The sequence below is a fragment of the Taeniopygia guttata genome, chromosome 24 (genome assembly GCF_048771995.1).
Source record: "Taeniopygia guttata chromosome 24, bTaeGut7.mat, whole genome shotgun sequence".
In the NCBI taxonomy this organism is placed as follows: domain Eukaryota; kingdom Metazoa; phylum Chordata; class Aves; order Passeriformes; family Estrildidae; genus Taeniopygia; species Taeniopygia guttata.
The window spans coordinates 7,600,475-7,618,782 of record NC_133049.1 but is presented as its reverse complement, the minus strand read 5'-3'; the positions used below and the strand labels follow the sequence as shown (position 1 = coordinate 7,618,782).

At 41.7% G+C, this 18,308-nt stretch overlaps 1 protein-coding gene across 3 annotated transcripts; it reads right to left on the bottom strand.

The window, feature by feature from the left end:
- Positions 1–355: 355 nt before the first annotated feature.
- On the bottom strand, positions 356–18,279 carry DDX6 (DEAD-box helicase 6). Of its 3 annotated transcripts, XM_072918224.1 has the most exons (14): positions 18,133–18,279; positions 15,742–16,205; positions 14,255–14,318; positions 13,687–13,791; positions 12,323–12,452; positions 11,688–11,834; positions 11,338–11,436; positions 10,695–10,813; positions 10,085–10,213; positions 9,639–9,755; positions 8,108–8,171; positions 7,134–7,235; positions 6,226–6,409; positions 356–4,711 (listed from the first exon to the last, which is right to left on the bottom strand). In XM_072918224.1, the coding sequence occupies exons 2-13, from the start codon at positions 15,939–15,941 to the stop codon at positions 6,234–6,236; spliced, it is 1,452 nt and encodes a 483-aa protein (XP_072774325.1). In that variant the 5' UTR covers positions 15,942–16,205; positions 18,133–18,279; the 3' UTR covers positions 356–4,711; positions 6,226–6,233. The 3 variants fall into 3 exon arrangements, with proteins under 3 accessions (XP_072774325.1, XP_072774326.1, XP_072774327.1); XM_072918225.1 differs by lacking the exons at positions 15,742–16,205; positions 18,133–18,279 and adding an exon at positions 14,786–15,091; XM_072918226.1 differs by lacking the exons at positions 15,742–16,205; positions 18,133–18,279 and adding an exon at positions 14,790–15,091.
- Positions 18,280–18,308: the final 29 nt, after the last annotated feature.

The following is an 18,308-nucleotide window of genomic DNA, read 5'->3' as shown; positions in this document are numbered from 1 at the left end:
GAGTACACAGCCCCAGCAGGATCGGCAGTGCTTCTCTGGCCCCTTGCAGAAATTCTCATTGTCAAAGCAGCAGCTGACTTGGCACTGCAACCAGGTACCACGCAGAGTCTTCTTGTCTAGTGGAGACAAGACTGTGGAGCATTCAACCCTGGAAAAAACAGCCGCCGTGTGGAGGGTCTGTGCAGACAAACGATGCCTCCCATGGACATAGGAGAGCACTTTTCCTTTTATCGTGTGCCTCCTTTTCTTGAGGCTTCTCTCCAAAGGCTGTTGCATCCAATGAAGACCATGAGTCTCTATAAAGACACCAGCATGTTTTTCACTCAGCACAGTTAAATGAAAAAAACAGAACAAATGGGAGTTCCAGGGAGCTTTTATTGAGTTTAACTAACAAAATCAGGATTTTTCCATTCATCTTTTTTGCACTCACAACTCATGAAGCTCTTCACAAGTCAGTGCTGCAACACATACAAAGCCAGAGAAAACACATTCTCAACAAAATCTGAGCTCCACTGGAGAGTTTGCCAATTGACAATTTAACAGAAAGCCAATTTTCCCCTCCCTCCCTTGACTGTTTTGAAGGACTAGACCACATTGTTTGCTGGTTAACAGTTAGAATAGCAACCCCTTGTCTAGGGTCTACTGGATTATGACACTCCACTTGAATTGCAAATAATTTTTTTTTCTTGAAATAAAAGTTCCAGTTTCTTTCAATAAGGGGAACAGTGACTATTTTCTTCTCCTGACACCCCTTCCCCAAAATTACTGGTTAAAATACAGCAAGGCTGTATCTTAATAAACGCATCCCCGCTCCCCTCCCCCCACCCCCCCCACCCCCACCCCTCCCTAACTTGTCTACAGCAGAATTTAACAATGCTTCCACGCAGAGGCATTTTAGCAATGCAGTGATGAACTGAGCAAAGCCTACAGGATTATCTGCCAAAGCCTTCTAGTGAAGTTCAGATGCATGCTCTTTGGTCCAGAGACCTGGCTGATTACAAAGATAAACTGTGATTCGAAAAGATGGACCAGAAGTTCACAGCAAGCAGAAAACTCCCTGCAGGGACTACAGCTGCCCAACCTCTACCATGGCAGCTGTACTGCTGGAGTCTCTGAGAACAAAATTCACTTTGTTCTCAGGAAGTAATGACCAGCAACCTCAGCAGCACTATGAAATTCAGCATCAGGGCAAGAACCACCACAACAGCAGCTCAAGAGATGTGGCATGACAGCTCTGTAACCCCTCTTACAGAAACTGAGGCAAGACAGCCATCTGCTCAGGTTTGTGTCCTATCAATCATTTCTAAAGAAGAAAGTGTTTGAAGCATTTTTAAATCCTTGGAGCAGACACCCCCCCCCCCCGATCCCAAATAAAAATAAACAGAAGAACAGAATGAGATGATTTGATACCACCATATAACACAACATGAATTCATGTTGAGCTTCCCTGTTCTTACCCAAAAAACAGCCACAGAGGGCAAGGAAAGATGCTCCCATCTCATTCTGGAAATTGAAACATGTATTTGAGACCAACCCACCCCCCTCCCTTTGGGAAAAAGCCTCCAGCCACTATAGTGCCCACCTGACAGTGGACACCCAGAGACTGACCTATAGGTTCTCTCAAGTGGCTGAAGATTCCATAACCTTCTTCACAGCCACCTCACGCAGTTGTGAGCTCCATTTCAGAGACTCAGAGTGACACTTTCAGACTTCCAACAAAAAAGGAATGCAGACCAAACACATCAGGTCCTCAGTCTCATCAACTTTGTCAGAGGAAGTATTTGACCTAGGGCTCATCAATGAAGGTTCTGACTAATCCATCTCTAAAGGCTGATGACCAGCAAAAACTGGAGCTCACAAGAAATCTCAGGAAGCCAAGATTTATACACACTCCTTACTCTTGGGTAGGGAACAAAACCAAGAAAACCCCAAACCAAAATAATCAAAAATAAACAAAAGCCCCAAACAAACAAAAAAAGTTAAGTAAAAAAAAAAAAAACAACCCACACACACAGAAGAAAAAACAAAACAAAAAAACCACAAAACTAGGATTATCCTAGTCTTCTGGAGCATCTTTCCATTTGCAAGATCGCATCTGTTTGAGATAGCCTACTAGCACCAAAAATAGGCAGCTTCTTTCTTGACAAGAAGCCACTTAAAAATGGTGCCCCCGATAGTTTAGGTAAGTGCCATTCCTCAATGAGAGGCCAATTTTAAAGTAATACTTTCAAAAGTTCTGTGCTTCAAGAGGGACCATCAATGCATGGCACCAGGCTAACCTACCACAAATCCATGCAGAGCACACACACCCAACTTGACATCGCTATCCTGTTCTTGTAACATGTGCATGCCCTGGTGGGATACAAAATTTATTTACATTTTCATGTCTTTGTTGCATTAAAATGATCCCTCTTCTGTCTGGAAAATCATAAGCTGGCTGCAGTACAGGAGCAAGATTTTACTTTTGGTCGAAGTTACCACCCAGAAGCTCCCACCCCCCACCCCCAAAAAGCACCCCAAAACTGTTTACATTTAGTACCTGCCAGTCAGATATAAGCTATGTGGCTCACAGAGACCAAGCTCTTGAGTTTGTATTCTAGTGCAGCATTTGCTACAATTATGGAGTCACTGCTGACAAAAAGAAGAAAAACATCCCTAACACAAAAACCTTTCTATCTTGTAAAGTTGTTGTCAGGAGGCACCTGGCTTCTATTTATGACCACCAAGGAAAGGAATAGCTAGTCCACCTTGCGATTCCAAACTATTTTACTCCAATTCAAAAAAAGGGTCAAAGTGGGGAGAAATTAAGACAATTAAATCCTGCCTCTCAAAGGTAAGCAAGCATGGTGTGAGTGCAGCATCTGTATATGCAATAAATGACTGAGCAAAAGGGATTGCATTCACCCAGGTGCCTCCTGACAGTGGTGGTTAACAGGCTAAAAGGGATTTTAAAAAGAGTATTATTTTGATTTGTCTCACTCCTTTTGCCTGTAGATCAGGCCAAACATCAAGCATGTTGGGAGGGGCACAATTTAAAGCAACACTTCTTGACCAGAAAGCACTTTTCAGCAATATACAATGCAAAATGACAGACAGCAACTCATGGCAAACAAGAGTAGATGGCAAGCAGCTTCCTGCAGCTTCTGACGCTAACAGGGGTTTGCCCTTACCTGCTCACAGTTCTGCAACAGAGGCCACTCTGGGCAGAAAATGCAGCGCTGCAGGAAGTGAATCAATTCCACAAAGCTCCAGAACTGTCAGTTTATGCACGTAAACTGGTTTTTTAGTGGTCTCTCAACCCCAAATCCACACCTTACGCGTATACTGCTCAGCGACACCCACTGGATCTCCCTCACACCATGGTGGAACACAGGTCATGGACTCCTGCAGAGCTTGTCAAGTTCCTGAAGTTTCTAAAGGGGAAAATCAAAGAGCATCTCCCAAAAGGCTGAGCTATGGATTTGGAGGCCTTGGAGCCCCACAAGTGATCTCTTCCATACGAGCAGTACAGGACTGTTGCTAGCACCAGAGCAAATCCACCCTGACAAGGGACACTTGTGGTGGCCTGCAGTTTGCAGAGGTCAGAGCACTTTTCATTGTTTAGTGTTGCAGAAAACTGAGCCCCTCTCATCTTTAGCTGCTCCCATAATCAGTCTAATCCCTTTAACCTCAGCAACCTTCATCATAAAAGAAAAAGTTATATATGAACCCAAACAGAAAAAAAATCATATTTACAAAGTTTGTACAATATACACATCTGATTCTCTATGGGACACACTGCACCAGAAGAAAGAGGGCCATGGCTCTGAAACAAGTCTACCTAATCAAGTGCTGTAACTACTAATGAAGACTCATGGAAACCAGTCTTTAGTGTTCTGCTAGAGCACAGGGCTTTTCTTATGGCTCCTGCAAAGGATCACAGGCTACTCTTTCCTTCTGGAGCTAAGATGCTGCACCTAATCAGCCCAGATTTTAGGTTGGTTTCATTTTAAATACAGATATTTACAGTTTGGGTGAACTGCAGATGCATATCAACTCCTCCAATAAAAAAAAATTTTAAAAAAATTTAAAAAAGTAAGTTGAAAAAAAAAGTAGTATTACCAATAACCAATACATTTCACCTCCCAGCCCTGGGCTTGAGTACATGGGAAGGAGGAGAAGGGGCAGAGAGGGGAACTTTGACCTGAAACCAAAAACAGATGTCGTTTCCTTGGGCTGTGTCAGAAAGGTGATATTCTGAATGGTCTCATAGCATAAGGCACTTTGCACGAATAAGTAACAAGCTCTTTAGCTTAAAAAACAGATGAGTAACCAGGGAGAAGTTGAAATGCACTCAGTCAATAGTTAAAGAATTTGAAATAGCAGACAAGCTCATGTTCATCAAGATTCTTCTCTTTTCAGGGTTTCTCTTCTTCCCTTACTGACCCTCCCACCCAAAGAAAACAAAATTTAAAACCAGCAGTTAGTGCAACTAATGTTCAATCAGCACACAGTGCAAACAAGTGGAAAAACAAAAAGACATTCTTCCTTTTATCTTCTTTCTTCCTTGCTGCCAAATTTAAAGAGAAAAAAAGGCTGAGCTCTTTTAGTCTTCATAATTCCAAAATGAAAAGATGAAGAAAAACCCACAAAGAGAAGGGTATCCCCAAAGAAACGATGTGTCACAGATCTGGATCATAGGGCTTCACCTTCTGGCATGTGTAATCAAAGCCTAAAAAAAAAAAAAAAATGAAGCAAAACAACAATAAAACCACCAAAACAAAAAACCACCAAAAACAAACCAAACAAACCCCCAAAACCAAACAAAAAAAAAAACCCAACCACAAAAATCCACAAAAAAAAACCCCAAACAAACAAACAAAACCACCAGAAAAAAAGGCAGAAAAAACCCAATAAAACAAACATCCACAACAACCTCAGTTAAATCAGTTCTATAAAAAAACAGAACACAAAGTGATGAATCACATACAATACCTATGCAACAGCTCTCAAAAGGTAAAGGGCACATTGAACAGCTCAATCCCAATGCCATCTTTGTAGAAAGAGGTGCTGCTAAAGCCCTTCCATACCTATGGAACATGACTACCTCCTGGATTCTTGTATTTTAGGAAGCAGCAAACTACTCTCTGGGAACTGCTCTTCAAGCATTCCCCTTACAAAACTGTTCTACATTCATTACCTGTTTTGTATTATATTTATTTATAAACATGGAGAAGATTCAATCATCAAAATAGAAGCTTTCAAGTCATCTTGGTATGACTATCTAGGGCTATCCTTGGATGTCTTTAAAGAAGGACCCATAGGTTCATTTTAACATTATCAAGCAGTCTGCTTCTATAGCCATTTTTATATTTTTGGTCATCTGAAAATAATTTCAGCAGCTTCACTGGTATTGTCTTTCTAATTCCTGACCTCTGAGAAGAGCACACATAAGAATGATTTTCAGCCTAAACTGTATGGTGAGGGATCTTGCATGACAACATCCTAACTAAGGTCAGATCATCATCCTGCAGCAAATTTAGCTTGACTGCAGTCTTGGGCAAGTCATCTTCCTACAAAAGGACTAAACTCATCAGCTTTTCCTGAGACAATAATCAGAGAGAGGGATCACTTGGATGAGTGTCCAACAGTGAAATCTCATTTTCTGCTGAAACTACGTAGACGACCTCAAGTGGCAGCAAAGATGAATTACAGCTTCCCTCCCTATGTTCACTTCCAAGAATTCTATAAACCAAAGGATACAAAAGAGGCAGCACCTTTTGCTTGAACCTGGTCCTTCTGGATGGTGAGGTGCTTACTCTTCGGTTGATGCTCTGTTCTCACAGCTACCCATTTTATCTCCTCACCTTTTTGAGGACTACTTTCCTCTCTGCCCCTCACCAATCTCTCATTTCAGCTTAGCAATACAGAAAGAATTCATTAGGCTACTAGTACTCCATCCTGGCCTCTCCCAACACCATTCCCCGCTCCCCTTTTTCCCCATTTTTGATCTCCTTAGCACATGCTCAGCATTTCAATTAAAACAACTAAAAAATACTCATCCCTACCCTCCCACCTTCAGCACATCCATGGAATTCCTTGCACTGACATTGTATTTCAAACCCTTGTTTTCGAATTCAGAGCTCTTTCATCACATCAGTTTTCCTCTTCCCACGAGGTAACACTGATACATCAACAACGCTCCTGTCATTCAATAAATCACTATTCAGCAAGGCACTTACATACCTGTATGTTTACTGTTTCTCATCTTCTACAGGTTCACTGTGGTATTCTGCCACATATAAGCTCTTGTCGATGTTGCTTGGTATGGGTTTAATTTCAGTTCCCAACTGCTCCTCAATACTTTTCAGGTTGAATCGATCGTCATAGGTAATTAAGTTGATGGCCAGGCCAAGATGACCAAAGCGACCTTGACAAAAAAACAAAAACACACACCTAAACTCAACTGAGTTAAGAGAGGCTGACAGAAAAAGAGAAAAAGTCTGCAGACTGTGAAGTTAGTATCCTTCTGTCATGTTAAAAACAAATCCAGCCACAGGTATCTACACCTTTCACATTAGTTTTTGGTAAGGAGTTTTGTAGTGCTGTAGGAGTAAGAAAACTCAGGAGGTTCAAAATGCTCTGACCAAAGCTCCAGGATAATTACCAGCAAAAAGTCTTCCAGAGCTCTTGAACAAGCCTGTACTACAAAGTTTAACTACACCAAGTTCCTTTGTTTACTGCCTTTTTTCAGGGCATATTCAGCTGATTCCCAGACAGTAGAACTATACCTCAAAACACATGCAGAAGAAAGCATAAATCTCTAGGCTTGAAACACTCTGAAACTGAGATTTTAGTATAGAATTTTCCCAAACTGCAAACAGGGGCAATACTAAATCTCCTGAGATTTTAAAAGCAAGATATGCCTTTTTTTTTTCCCATTAGATTGTTCAGGCCAGTTTCAAGAGAACAGCACTTTATTCAGATAATATCCTCAGTGAGGATAGCTATCTGAAATGATACCCAAAAATAAATTTGTCAGAAAAATCAAAGCTACCTAAGGAAATTCTCAAATATAGTAATAAAAAACCCAAAGCCTAAAAAGCATCACAGTCATCAGCAAAGCTGCACCTAAACCAAGTTTTTCCTCTCACCTGATCTGCCAATGCGATGAAGGTAAGTTTCTGCCAGCTTTGGGAAATCAAAGTTTATCACCACATTCACAGCCTGGATATCAATACCTCGCGTAAACAGATCTGAAAGACAAATAAAGTTAATTTCAATGAGCTCAAACGCTGACAGTATTTAGGGTGTAAAGATTACCAGTGATTAACATTGCTTTGCACTGGTTTCCAGATATAAGCTTTCCTTGTATCAAAGGCAGTTTACATACAATCCCGTTACAGCTTCCTCTTGTTCTGTGTACCTTGTAAACATGAATAGTGTAAGAAGAAAAACCAAAACCACCAGATCTGCACATTTATGCAGAAAAAATAACCACAAAGCTATTGTTTTCCACATTACACTATTTCGGAGCAGTTCTTCTCAAGCATCTCTTCACACAGAATTGTGCACTGCCAGTGTCACAACAGGCTTGAGACCTGAACGACATTACACCACCTCAACTACTTCTGTTCTGCTTCTAGTGATTTTTGTTCCGATGGCCCAGACATATGTAGTGATAGCAGGCACTGCCAGGTAATGCCATAAACAGGCCATACAACAATAACTCTGATCATACACAAGCCATTCAAAACTACAGAAGTATTTAGAAAAAGTGAGCTATAAATGCTTAAAAGAATCAGCAAAATGTCACATGATCATAGTCACAGCTCTACTGATATATCATATGGTTTATGACCCAACAACTCAGGGAACCCTCACATGTGAAAATAAACAGAAAACACTACTGCAGTAAAATGATCTGTTGGCAAGCTGCACCTTCACAAAAGACAAAATTCCTCGTGCATAAAGGAGTGCTGCACTCTGCTACATGCAGGCTTGACAAAGAGACATCTTACCAAAACATCATCTTTTGGTTTATTACAGCTAACTGATCTACAATACCTGGGATAATACACGTTCCATAATAAACTTTAGAAAAAGGAAAATGTTTATGAACTCTTACCAGTGCAAACGAGATTGCGGCACAAGCCATTTCGGAAATCATGGAACACACGATTGCGGTGCTCCTGGAAATATATACATATAAACAAAAAGAAACAAAAAAACCAAAACCCACAAACTAACCAGCTGTTACTTTCAGGTATATCCAGGTAAATAACACTCAACTTCAATCATGTAAATTTCTCCTCCTTCTCATTACAGAACAGGTGAGTTGAAATAAGACGCCAGTACAAATTTTTAGCACTCCTTACCATATATTCTAAAGAATTAATTCTAGAGGGTCTTGATCACACTTCTCAACAAAGGCAATTAACTTACTGTGTTTTAAAACCTCCTATGGTGGCATCAAAACCATCTCAGAAAAGGACTATCTAAAGTTAAAATCACATGAAATTACATAAAGGAAGTTAAACTGGTATTTTGACTGTTGTCTTTCTCTGGACAGCCCTTACCAAATTTCACAGGTTTGATTCACTCCCTCAAAAACTGAAGTAGGTGGTAGTTACTGGTAGGAAGTTCCTTTTCCAGTATGAAGCATTTCTCACTACTGATTCAGAATTAGGGGTGGGATGAGTCAGTTTTCTGTGAGGACTCTCCCTTCACTTTAGTCCACACTAAGATTAAGTAGTATCACTGCTGAGTGAAATTTAGAGAGGGAATGAAAGGGCTGAAGCATTCTGCAAAAGCATAGCTGCACTTTGCCAAAAAGATCATCTACTGACTGATCAAAAGCATATAAAAATCAGACATCAAGAAACCCACTTCCATACCTCTCTGTTCTCAATAACACCTCCGATTCTGTTTCTGCTCAATTATTGCTCTGCATCTGGCCCAGCAAACATTGGCATTACCTGTCAGTTGTATGAGCAGCAAGCTACAGTAGTTTACATATACAATTTTTAAAAAATGTTTCAAAGTATGCCTGTTCTACATGCATCACTTCAGACCTCTGACAACTTTTAATAGTGTCAAGCTAGTGCAAGTATTGTACAGGAGCTACTGTACAATTAACAGAAACCTATGCACCAGCAAAGCTACAATGGCATTTTTTACCAGCTACACCACCGCCACAAGTGTCTGATCACCATACACCCGCCACAGCTTTCACCAAGAAGTTTGATCCAATCCACTTCCTCAACTTCTCAGATCCCCTTGCAGTGACAGTGCAAGACTACTGTTTGCAAAGCCACACCAGGGCACTCAATGGGCTACATACTGGAGCTTTTGTAATTTAATTCAGGCCCATTTTCATCTGAGTTAGTTAAGTTACACTGTGTGCTCTACCCTGGCTCCCCATGCTGCCAAAGCAAGGCAGCAGGCAAGAACTGTGCCTTCTGGCTGCAATTTGTGCTTACACCGGGACTAACTAACCTGACCTGAAGTAAGGTTGGTAGTGGGTATCTAAAACCAAAGCTATAGCAAAGCAATACATGTTTCAGTTTATGAAGAATATGCAAACTTAAAGCAAGCATGAGACTTAATTCAGCTGTTCAGTAATGCCTAAGGTGGGGTGGAATAGAATTCATACTCACCTGCCTCATTTTAGCATGGATATAAAAGCAGGAATAGCCCAGCTGGGAGATCTTTTTGGCTAGCAATTCAACCCGTTGAGAAGAGTTGCAGAAAATGATCGACTGGTTAATCTGGAGCTGAACATATTAACAGTGTTCTCAATAAATGCAGCATTCTACTTACAGAGGATCCCAGACATGTCTAAATCCCATCCAGAAAAAAAGCACAGCAGGTATGCTGCTGGTAATTTACATCAGATATATTTTTGTACAGGAAGGAAAACAATTAAGAAAGTTCTGTAACACAGAGATGCTGGACAAGAAGCATGCATTTTTAGCCTTAGATATATAGCACATTTTGACAAAGAAAAACTTTCATTAGGCTGCCTTTAAAATACTCAGTCTTATTTGTGATCCCAAGAGAGAAAAAGCTTCTGGCATGTTCCTGACACAGCCCTGCTCCTTACCCTGGAAAAGAGCGTATTGAGGCAGTGCACTTTCTGACGCTCAGTGACATAGGCATAGTACTGAGTAACTCCCTTCAAGGTCAGCTCCTCCATCAGATTAATCTCATAGGGTTTCTGCAAATGGGAATTCTGAAAAATAAAGATATTGATAAAGCAAGCAGATCTATGTACAAAACAATATAAGTAGTTCCCACTCTACACCACACTTAACTTCCTCTGAGGCAAGGATGCACTACTTAGCCACTCACTCTTCATGCTATGCTAAAAACAGGGCGGGTAAATTTTCACAAGCAATTACTTATAAATCCAAGGTGACTAAGCAGGCCAAACAGGAGCACGTTTCAGAAGCAAATCCACACAGATGATTTAACTAATACACAAAGTGGAAAACAGCACCTTATAGGCATACATCTAGCTTCCTATTAATGCAACTGCAGGTCAAAAATTGCTTTCAAACTTCTGTCCTAGACTTAGGCTGATTTAGATTAAACCTGTGACATTTAGATGTATTTAAAAAACCAAGCACAAGAAGCTATGCACCACTCATTCACACCCTTCCTGCACAATATCACCACCATCACCATACCTACAGGGATACATTTCCACTCACCATGAACTTCTGCACACTCAAAGGAAAAGTGGCTGAGTAGAGCAAAATCTGTCTGTTTTTAGGTAGCGTGAGAATTATGTCTTCCATTATTTGAACAAAATCTTGAGATAGCAACTTATCTGCCTGTAACAACAGAGTAAACAACAAGTTAAAATAATAGCATAAGATTATAGTCTTTTGGTAGCAACACATTTGGGGGAAGGAAAAAAAACAGTTACCAGGGCTCCAAAGAGAGCCATCCAAGAGCTTTCACACTACCATATTCTCTCTCACTCAGAAGCTTGTATGCTACTGGATGTTCATAATCAATTTTATATAGAATTACATGGTAAGCACCGCTGACTCATTATAAACAGAAACCTAATGAAATGCATTCCTTTGTTGCAGAATAGACTGTTACTCTATTCTTCAGCATTGGCAAAGAGAGGAAAGGCAAATCTTCCTAGGCTGTCTTCTTAGAAGATTTACATGCAAAAAATCCCTACTGTCAAAACAGTTTCCCAAAAATACTCAGAAATGGAGGAAACCTTACAATGTCTCTAAGCGAGTTTGAATCACTGCTGTGCACCAAAAAGGACACTCACTGAGACACTTCATTCCTTTAAATTGGTGTTAAAATCCCAGAACATTTAACATAAGCAACTTGCCTCATCCAATACTATCATCTGGACATGCTCAACTTTTGCTACTCCTTTCTTGATGAGATCGAGAATTCTTCCAGGGGTAGCTATCACCACATGCACTGTAAGGTTAGAAGAGAGAGAGAAAAAAAAGAGAGATACAATGTTAAGGTGATTAAAACTGTGTCTCCTTCCAGCATTCATGGCCACATTTCACATGAACACTTTGGGAGAATGATGACAGAATACACACCAAGCCAAGACATTGTAGTCTGTTCTGTAAACAGGCAAACATTAACAAGCAGAAATCCCACGACCCCATTGCAAAAGCCACAAAGAAACAGCAACCTTAGTGTAGCTAAAGTGCTCTGACCTGTATCATCAAGTCTCATTATGTCATCTCGCAAATTGGTTCCTCCCGTTGTTGCCATCACTTTGGCACCTCCCATGTGTTTGCTGACTTGGATACAGATTTGACTGACCTGCAGGGCTAGTTCACGGGTGGGAACAATCACCATTGCTAGAAATTAAAAACAACACTGTGAGTTACTAGTAACACCCTGTACCTTAAAAACACATCCTCAGAGGAGACATGAGAGTTCATGAAGTAAAATTATGAAAAGCACAGTCTAGGAATTCCACTCTGGGTATCCTAAACAAGACCTAGGAACTGCTTTTGACAAGGCAAATTCCATGCAAGAGTTCTCCAGCTCTTGATGCTCCCATTGCACAAGTATTTCAGCCAGCATGCCTGCTTAATACTCCATATCCACTGTCCAGGGCAAGACAGAAAAGTCTACAGCCTTCTTCTATTTGAACTTTTTGGAAGTAACTGTGGGACTTTGCAAATTACACCTCCCCTCCATCACTCCCCATTAGCTTTCTCTGGAAGTACAAGCAGACAACATACACTGCCCAATTTCATTAACCAGTTTCAGATTCAAGTCTCTTATGTAGTGGGTGACACCATTACCTGGCAACAGCTAACTGTGATCCACCTCAACTGACCTTGTATATTGTCCTTCTTTAAGTCCAGCCGTTCAAGTAAAGGAATGAGGTAGGCTCCACTCTTGCCTGTTCCATTTTTTGCTCTAGCCAAGATATCCCTACCAGATAAAGCAATGGGGATGCTCTCCTCCTGAAATGCAAGGACAAAAAGTGCATGAGCAATTAAGCACATGAGCAATTAATCATAAGCCAATGTTTCACTGAAGAGGCTGACCAAATTAAACTCTCCTCACTAACATGAAATCTGACTGTTTCATGACCATTATTATTATTACTATCCTGCAAATACAAGCATGACAGACTCGCAACATGAAGAAGTTAAACCATCAGTTCCCCAACACTTCCCACCTAGAAGCCCTTATCTTGCCTGATCATAAGAAAGGGATCAGGTACCACAGGTAAACCCATACTAGCACATTAGGAAAAAAGTGAAAAGTTGGGAAAACAAAAAGTGAAGAGACAATGACAGTCACTACCAAACTCCTCCTAAGGAAGAAGATTCCCCCCAACATCCAAACATCAATCAGAACCACCTCAGCCCATGTGATTCCAGCCTCTATATTCCTGTGACACACTTCTCATAAAATCTTCAGCCATCCAAACACAGGCCCCATGTATTTTTAATTTTACTACCTTTTTCAGCAACATCTAAATAAATCTCAGGCTTTTGGAAAGGTGGCATAATGAGAACCTGTTTATAAACAAAGCAAGGCATAGTTTTCTCATGCCTTAAAGAGACAAGGTAGCAGAGCTGTGTCAGTGATAAATCTTGAGACACCATTTAAAAGAGAATTCAACCTTCCACCCCCCCGAAGTTTACACATGAACAGTTCTTAACAGAACAAACCTTAGATGTAAAAGAAAGATGGAGGTACAGAAAAGTAAACTTGCTAAAATATTATTCTCTCTCCTATAATCTTCATAATTCTTCTTCCACAAGATTACAATAAAAAGAGCCAACATTGTGATAAAGCCATATATCATATTTTTAACAACTAAAGGTACATAGCCAATGGTAAATCAGTTTTGGAAAATTTATAGAACAGACCTCTGGGACTACTTATGTGAAAGTACTGTTACTGAACAGAGAATTAACAAATTAACACCTCCAGCATGAAAAGGAAAATGCAAGTTAAATGTCTCCAAAAGTGTAAGGCAGCCCCATCACTAAGTCACTCAATGAATGACTTAGTGATTTAGTTGGGGGATTGAAATTCTTGTTTTTCCCAAGGGACACCAAGTTCTTTCATTCACAGCTTCAATTTCCCCCAATGATGGCGTAAGTAGTGGACATTTAGGCATAGGAATGTCAATACATTTACAAAAGTTAAAAGCAGCATCTAAGTAGTCTGTTTGCAAACAACCTGAATAGGAGATGGTTTTTCCCAGCCCATTTCAAAAATTCCCATCAGCAACTCCCGTTTCAAACAGTAATCTTCAAACTCATTTCCTTTTGTGGAGGTCACATCCTGAATAATCAAAAAAATAAGCACATCCATAAGATCAGGTCATACAACCTGCAGCTGTAGATTAATCTGAAATTGCCTGTACAGGAAAACCACAAATTACTATACAAGAGTTCCCATTAAGCCATGCAACACCCAACAGCGGCAAAGGAAACATTCGCCTTCTCGGAGTCAAACACAGCTCCCGAGTGTATACAGCAACACCTTCCCATCTGCCTCACATGACGCAGATGCTGCCTGTGTCATGTTATAATACTAATAAAGTAAGAAATCCACAGTGAACTCCATTTTTGAGCTTTCCAAGAGAAGCACCACTCACAAGGAGTTGAGAGAACAAATTAATTCTTCAATGAAAAGAGCAGAAGACAAACTACTTTTTAATCTTTGCTCAGGACAGTATTTTACTACTTCATTCTTTCCCACAAGTTTTATTTAATATTTATTCCTACAATTCAATCATCCTTACCGAAGTTTTGATTCTCAAATCCTTTGGAGGGAGTTTTAAAGTCTTCTTCCAGTCATCACCAGGTCTATAGCAAAATAAAATGAAAACAGATTTTTAAATAATGAATATTTTGATTTTGCATTTTATTTTCTTAGATATAGTGATGAACATGCAGTATTTTCACCTCCTCAAAGCTAAAAGCGCCTACATATATGAGCTCAAGTCTTCTCTGAGCTAAACAGGATGTAACAGGCAGAAAACTGTAAACAGACAAAATCAGCCGTCTGCCAAACAAATCTGTGAAATCTTTATCCAGTCATGATTCAAGTCCCATTTTTAGGGCACTGAACCAAACAGCAGAACAGATATAAAACTGAGCACTTACTTAGTCACGGAACAGAAACTGGCTATAATAAACCCACACAAGAATATTTCATTACCTAAAAGAAAAATTCTCGTGCCCAGGGAAAATCCATTCTTAATCCTCAAGTAACATGAAAAGGTAAAAAACATTTCTGGTGAAAAAACTTAGTAAGCAATCACTCCACTTACTGACCAAACTTCGTTTTCCCTCAGTGAGTTTTAGATAACCCATCCTCTCTTGAAAGCCACTGTAGGGTTGAGAGCAAGTCTTTCTCATCACCAGTCCCAGGAAGTTATGCGTGAATTTTGAGGAGTTTAATTCGCAACCATGCATTAGAGCAACCACGTAATACATTAAAAAAAAGGAGGGGAGGGAGCAGGTTAGGCAGATTTTAAGAAACTGAGTGTTCCATCACACTTTCTCTGAGGAGACGTGGCACTTCCTTCACAAATAATTAACAAAATAAAAGCCAGTGCTATTCAAAGGGAGTAGGATCCATGGAAAAAAAAAAAAAAAAAAAAAAAAAAAGGCAACACGCTACCATACCATACAAGTATTTTACACCTTTTAGAAATTCCAACCAGCACACTTCCAAAGCTAGCTGGATGGGACCAGGATACCAGAGTGGGACGGTATCCTCTCAGCTCAGACTTTGATAAATTAAAGCCAGAGCATTACAATGAGGAGATCAGGAACTACTATTTCAGATCAATGACAGAAGATAACTGACTTTAAAGCATTTTTCACCATGGGAAAGAACTGCAATAAACTGAAAGGCATAAACAATTAGACTGAGACCAGGTGGCATTTCCTCCTCAGTCTTAAACGTCAGCTCAGTTCCCTCCCACTCCTATACTTCCCTCTTGCACCACTTCCAGCAAGCAAAAAACACAGGATTCAAAAGCTGGGCTACCTCTGACAGTGGCTCACACTCAGAAAAGCACAGCACCAAATTGGAGTTTCATAAAAATCACTGTTGGAGAGAAGCTCACACGTGGAAATACTCATAACACACATGACAGGACACTTCTAACCACCCATGTGACAAAACAGAAGGCAGCATTTTCAAAGTGGGAATCCAAGAATGCTTTTCCATACATAATTTCTAAACATTCATTGCATGGCAGCCGATACAAACACTTACTTAATTGCGGTGGTCATACTCTGTGCTTGCTGTTGAGTGCCATTATTGATTGTGTTGGCATTTTTCAGCTGGTTCATCTGTTGCTGAGTTTGTGTGCCTCCACCTCCTGGGCCCCCGCTGGGTTTTACAGGGCCTCTCAACTGCCCATTCTGACTGGATAGACCCATTATAACAGGGTTCTCTGTTCTGGCCGTGCTCATGCTTTTATCTTTAAAGATGTCTTTTTAGACTTCAAAACTTTGAAAGTCAGTACAGAAACTGTAATAACAGTTTATTAGACTCTCCAAAATGAAGAGATAAATAAGTCTTGCTCAATATATGAGTCCTTTATTGCAATGCAGGCAAGCACCTGTAAGTCACTCAAAAGTAAAGCAGTAACTTGCTCTGATGCACTGTGGAACAACTTTTTTTTAAAAAAAGCCCTCTATTGAAGTTCAGTTATATCACAATTCACTTGCTTCAATCTGAAAGAGAAGCAGACAATAACAATTAGCATGTGGATTTTTCTCTGTGCAAATCACATCAGTTTACTTTTGTATTTTAAGAAAAAATTCTTCCAGGCAGTGTGCAACAACAGTACTCGCTTTTTTCATGATAATTATAAAGACATGCATCAAACTTTTTTTGTCTTTCTAGAAAATGTTGCCTAACATCTTCAGACACCAAAGAAAACTTCCCAAACAGCTGTACTTTCAGCGACCTTCCACTACCTACCCCCTCTCATAAAGTAACCATTAAGTGTATCAATTGCTTTGATGGCTCTCCAATTCCCCCACTTCCGTGATGCAGCCAACCAGCCCTAAAACGTGAACAACAATATTATGCATAAGTTTGTGACAAGAAGCAAGACTACAATATCACGTGGACATTCCACTTAGAACTGACAAAACCCTTATGTTATACACTGATTGCCCTGTTTGGTTTGAATGGGAAACATAGATTACGCAAATCAAACCAACAGCTTACATTCCTCCAACCCAAAATGCTAGCTCGAACAGCTTACCCCCAGTTTTCAACCGGGTATTGATTTAAGGCTGTTCAGAAGAGCAACAAAACAACACCATTACACTGAACTGAGAGCAGCTGCCTCTGAGTCAAAGCCACTGAGCTTGAACTGAGGCAGTAACGCTGCTGGTTCCCCAGCTTCCTACTTGTGATCTTACCTTCCCACTGTCAGCAACAACTTATGTGGTGCTCAGAAGATAACATTTCACACACACGACTTAATATTGACAATGTATGTAACAGAAAGGTTGCAAAACTATGGAAAGACAATACAAAGTCTGCCTCTTACATAATGCAAGTATGGACCAGATCTAAAGACTCCTTGCAATGGTACCAGGGAGACAAAACGTCCCTATTCCAAAATCTTTTGGAACGAAAAGCAGGCTGGCCTTGAGCATCTGCATCTTGGGAAAACACAAAGGGAAAACCAGCAGACTACTGCTTCCTAACCTCGGCATTCACAACAAAATGCATGTCTTCCCTGTGAATAAAAAGGCACATTGAAGAGCATTTCAAGACAGTGGAAAAGGAATTCAGACTTCCCGGCTGTTTTAAGGTGTGTCGGTGTTGGCTTCCAGCAACATTTGAAAGTTTGCGATACTAGGACTTTTTGCTAGTTAACTTTCAAGGCATCTTCGGAAAGATACTTCTCTTAGTAATTAACTTCGTAAAAACCAGAGGAGTTACGAAGGTAGCCAGAGACGCCAATGAGACCCGACTACTAACGCCGATAAGTTCTCCAATAGCGTAGGAAATGAAACCTCTCAGTCCCTTGTGCTCTCAAGCTCGTAACTATCCTTTAGAAGAGCACAGGTTAAAAAAACCGCACAGCCTCACGGAACCCAAAAAAAAATCTCCCTGTTCCGATAAAAAAACCGCCACCATTTCGCAAACCAACGGACTGAAAAAAAAGGGCCTCCGTCGCATACTTCTGCTCTCCGGGCGCAGGCGGGCGGCCAGGGCAGCAGCTCCAGGCCTTTCCCTTTCCACCGGCTGGGCCCGGCACAAAGGGAGCCCTCGAGGTGCTCAGCGCGCCTGACGAGCCCGGGCCGCAGTGCAGAGCCCCGGGGCAGAGCGGCGGGCCCGGCGCCGCCCGCCGATCGCAGCTGCGCCACACCGGCACCTCCCGCCCGCGAACAATGGAGCGGCCGCCCCTCGCCATCCGGGCCGGCGGGGAGCGAGAGCCGCCCGGCCCCGCCCCCGCGGTGCCCCGGCCCCGCCGCTCCGGTGCGCCCAGGCCCGGTCCGGCCGTCCCCGCCCCGCCCGCGGCGCCGCCAGGCCCCGCTCAGGCCCACGCTCTCGCCGCAGGCCGCGAGGCGCGGCCCGCCGGCAGCGGCCCCCTCGCCCTGATCCCACGGAGCCGCGCTCGCCCTGGCCCGTGCTCACCGCCACCAGCCGCGCTCCCCCTCGCCCAGGTACAAAATCCTCTCGCTCCCCCGGTGCCTTGTTATGGCGACTCGACGCTCCAAGATGGCGGCTTCCTCCTTCCTCCTGTGCGCCCTCCCCCTCCCGGCGGGTGGCACCGGCCCCGCCCCGGCCCACACGCACACGTACGTACGCAC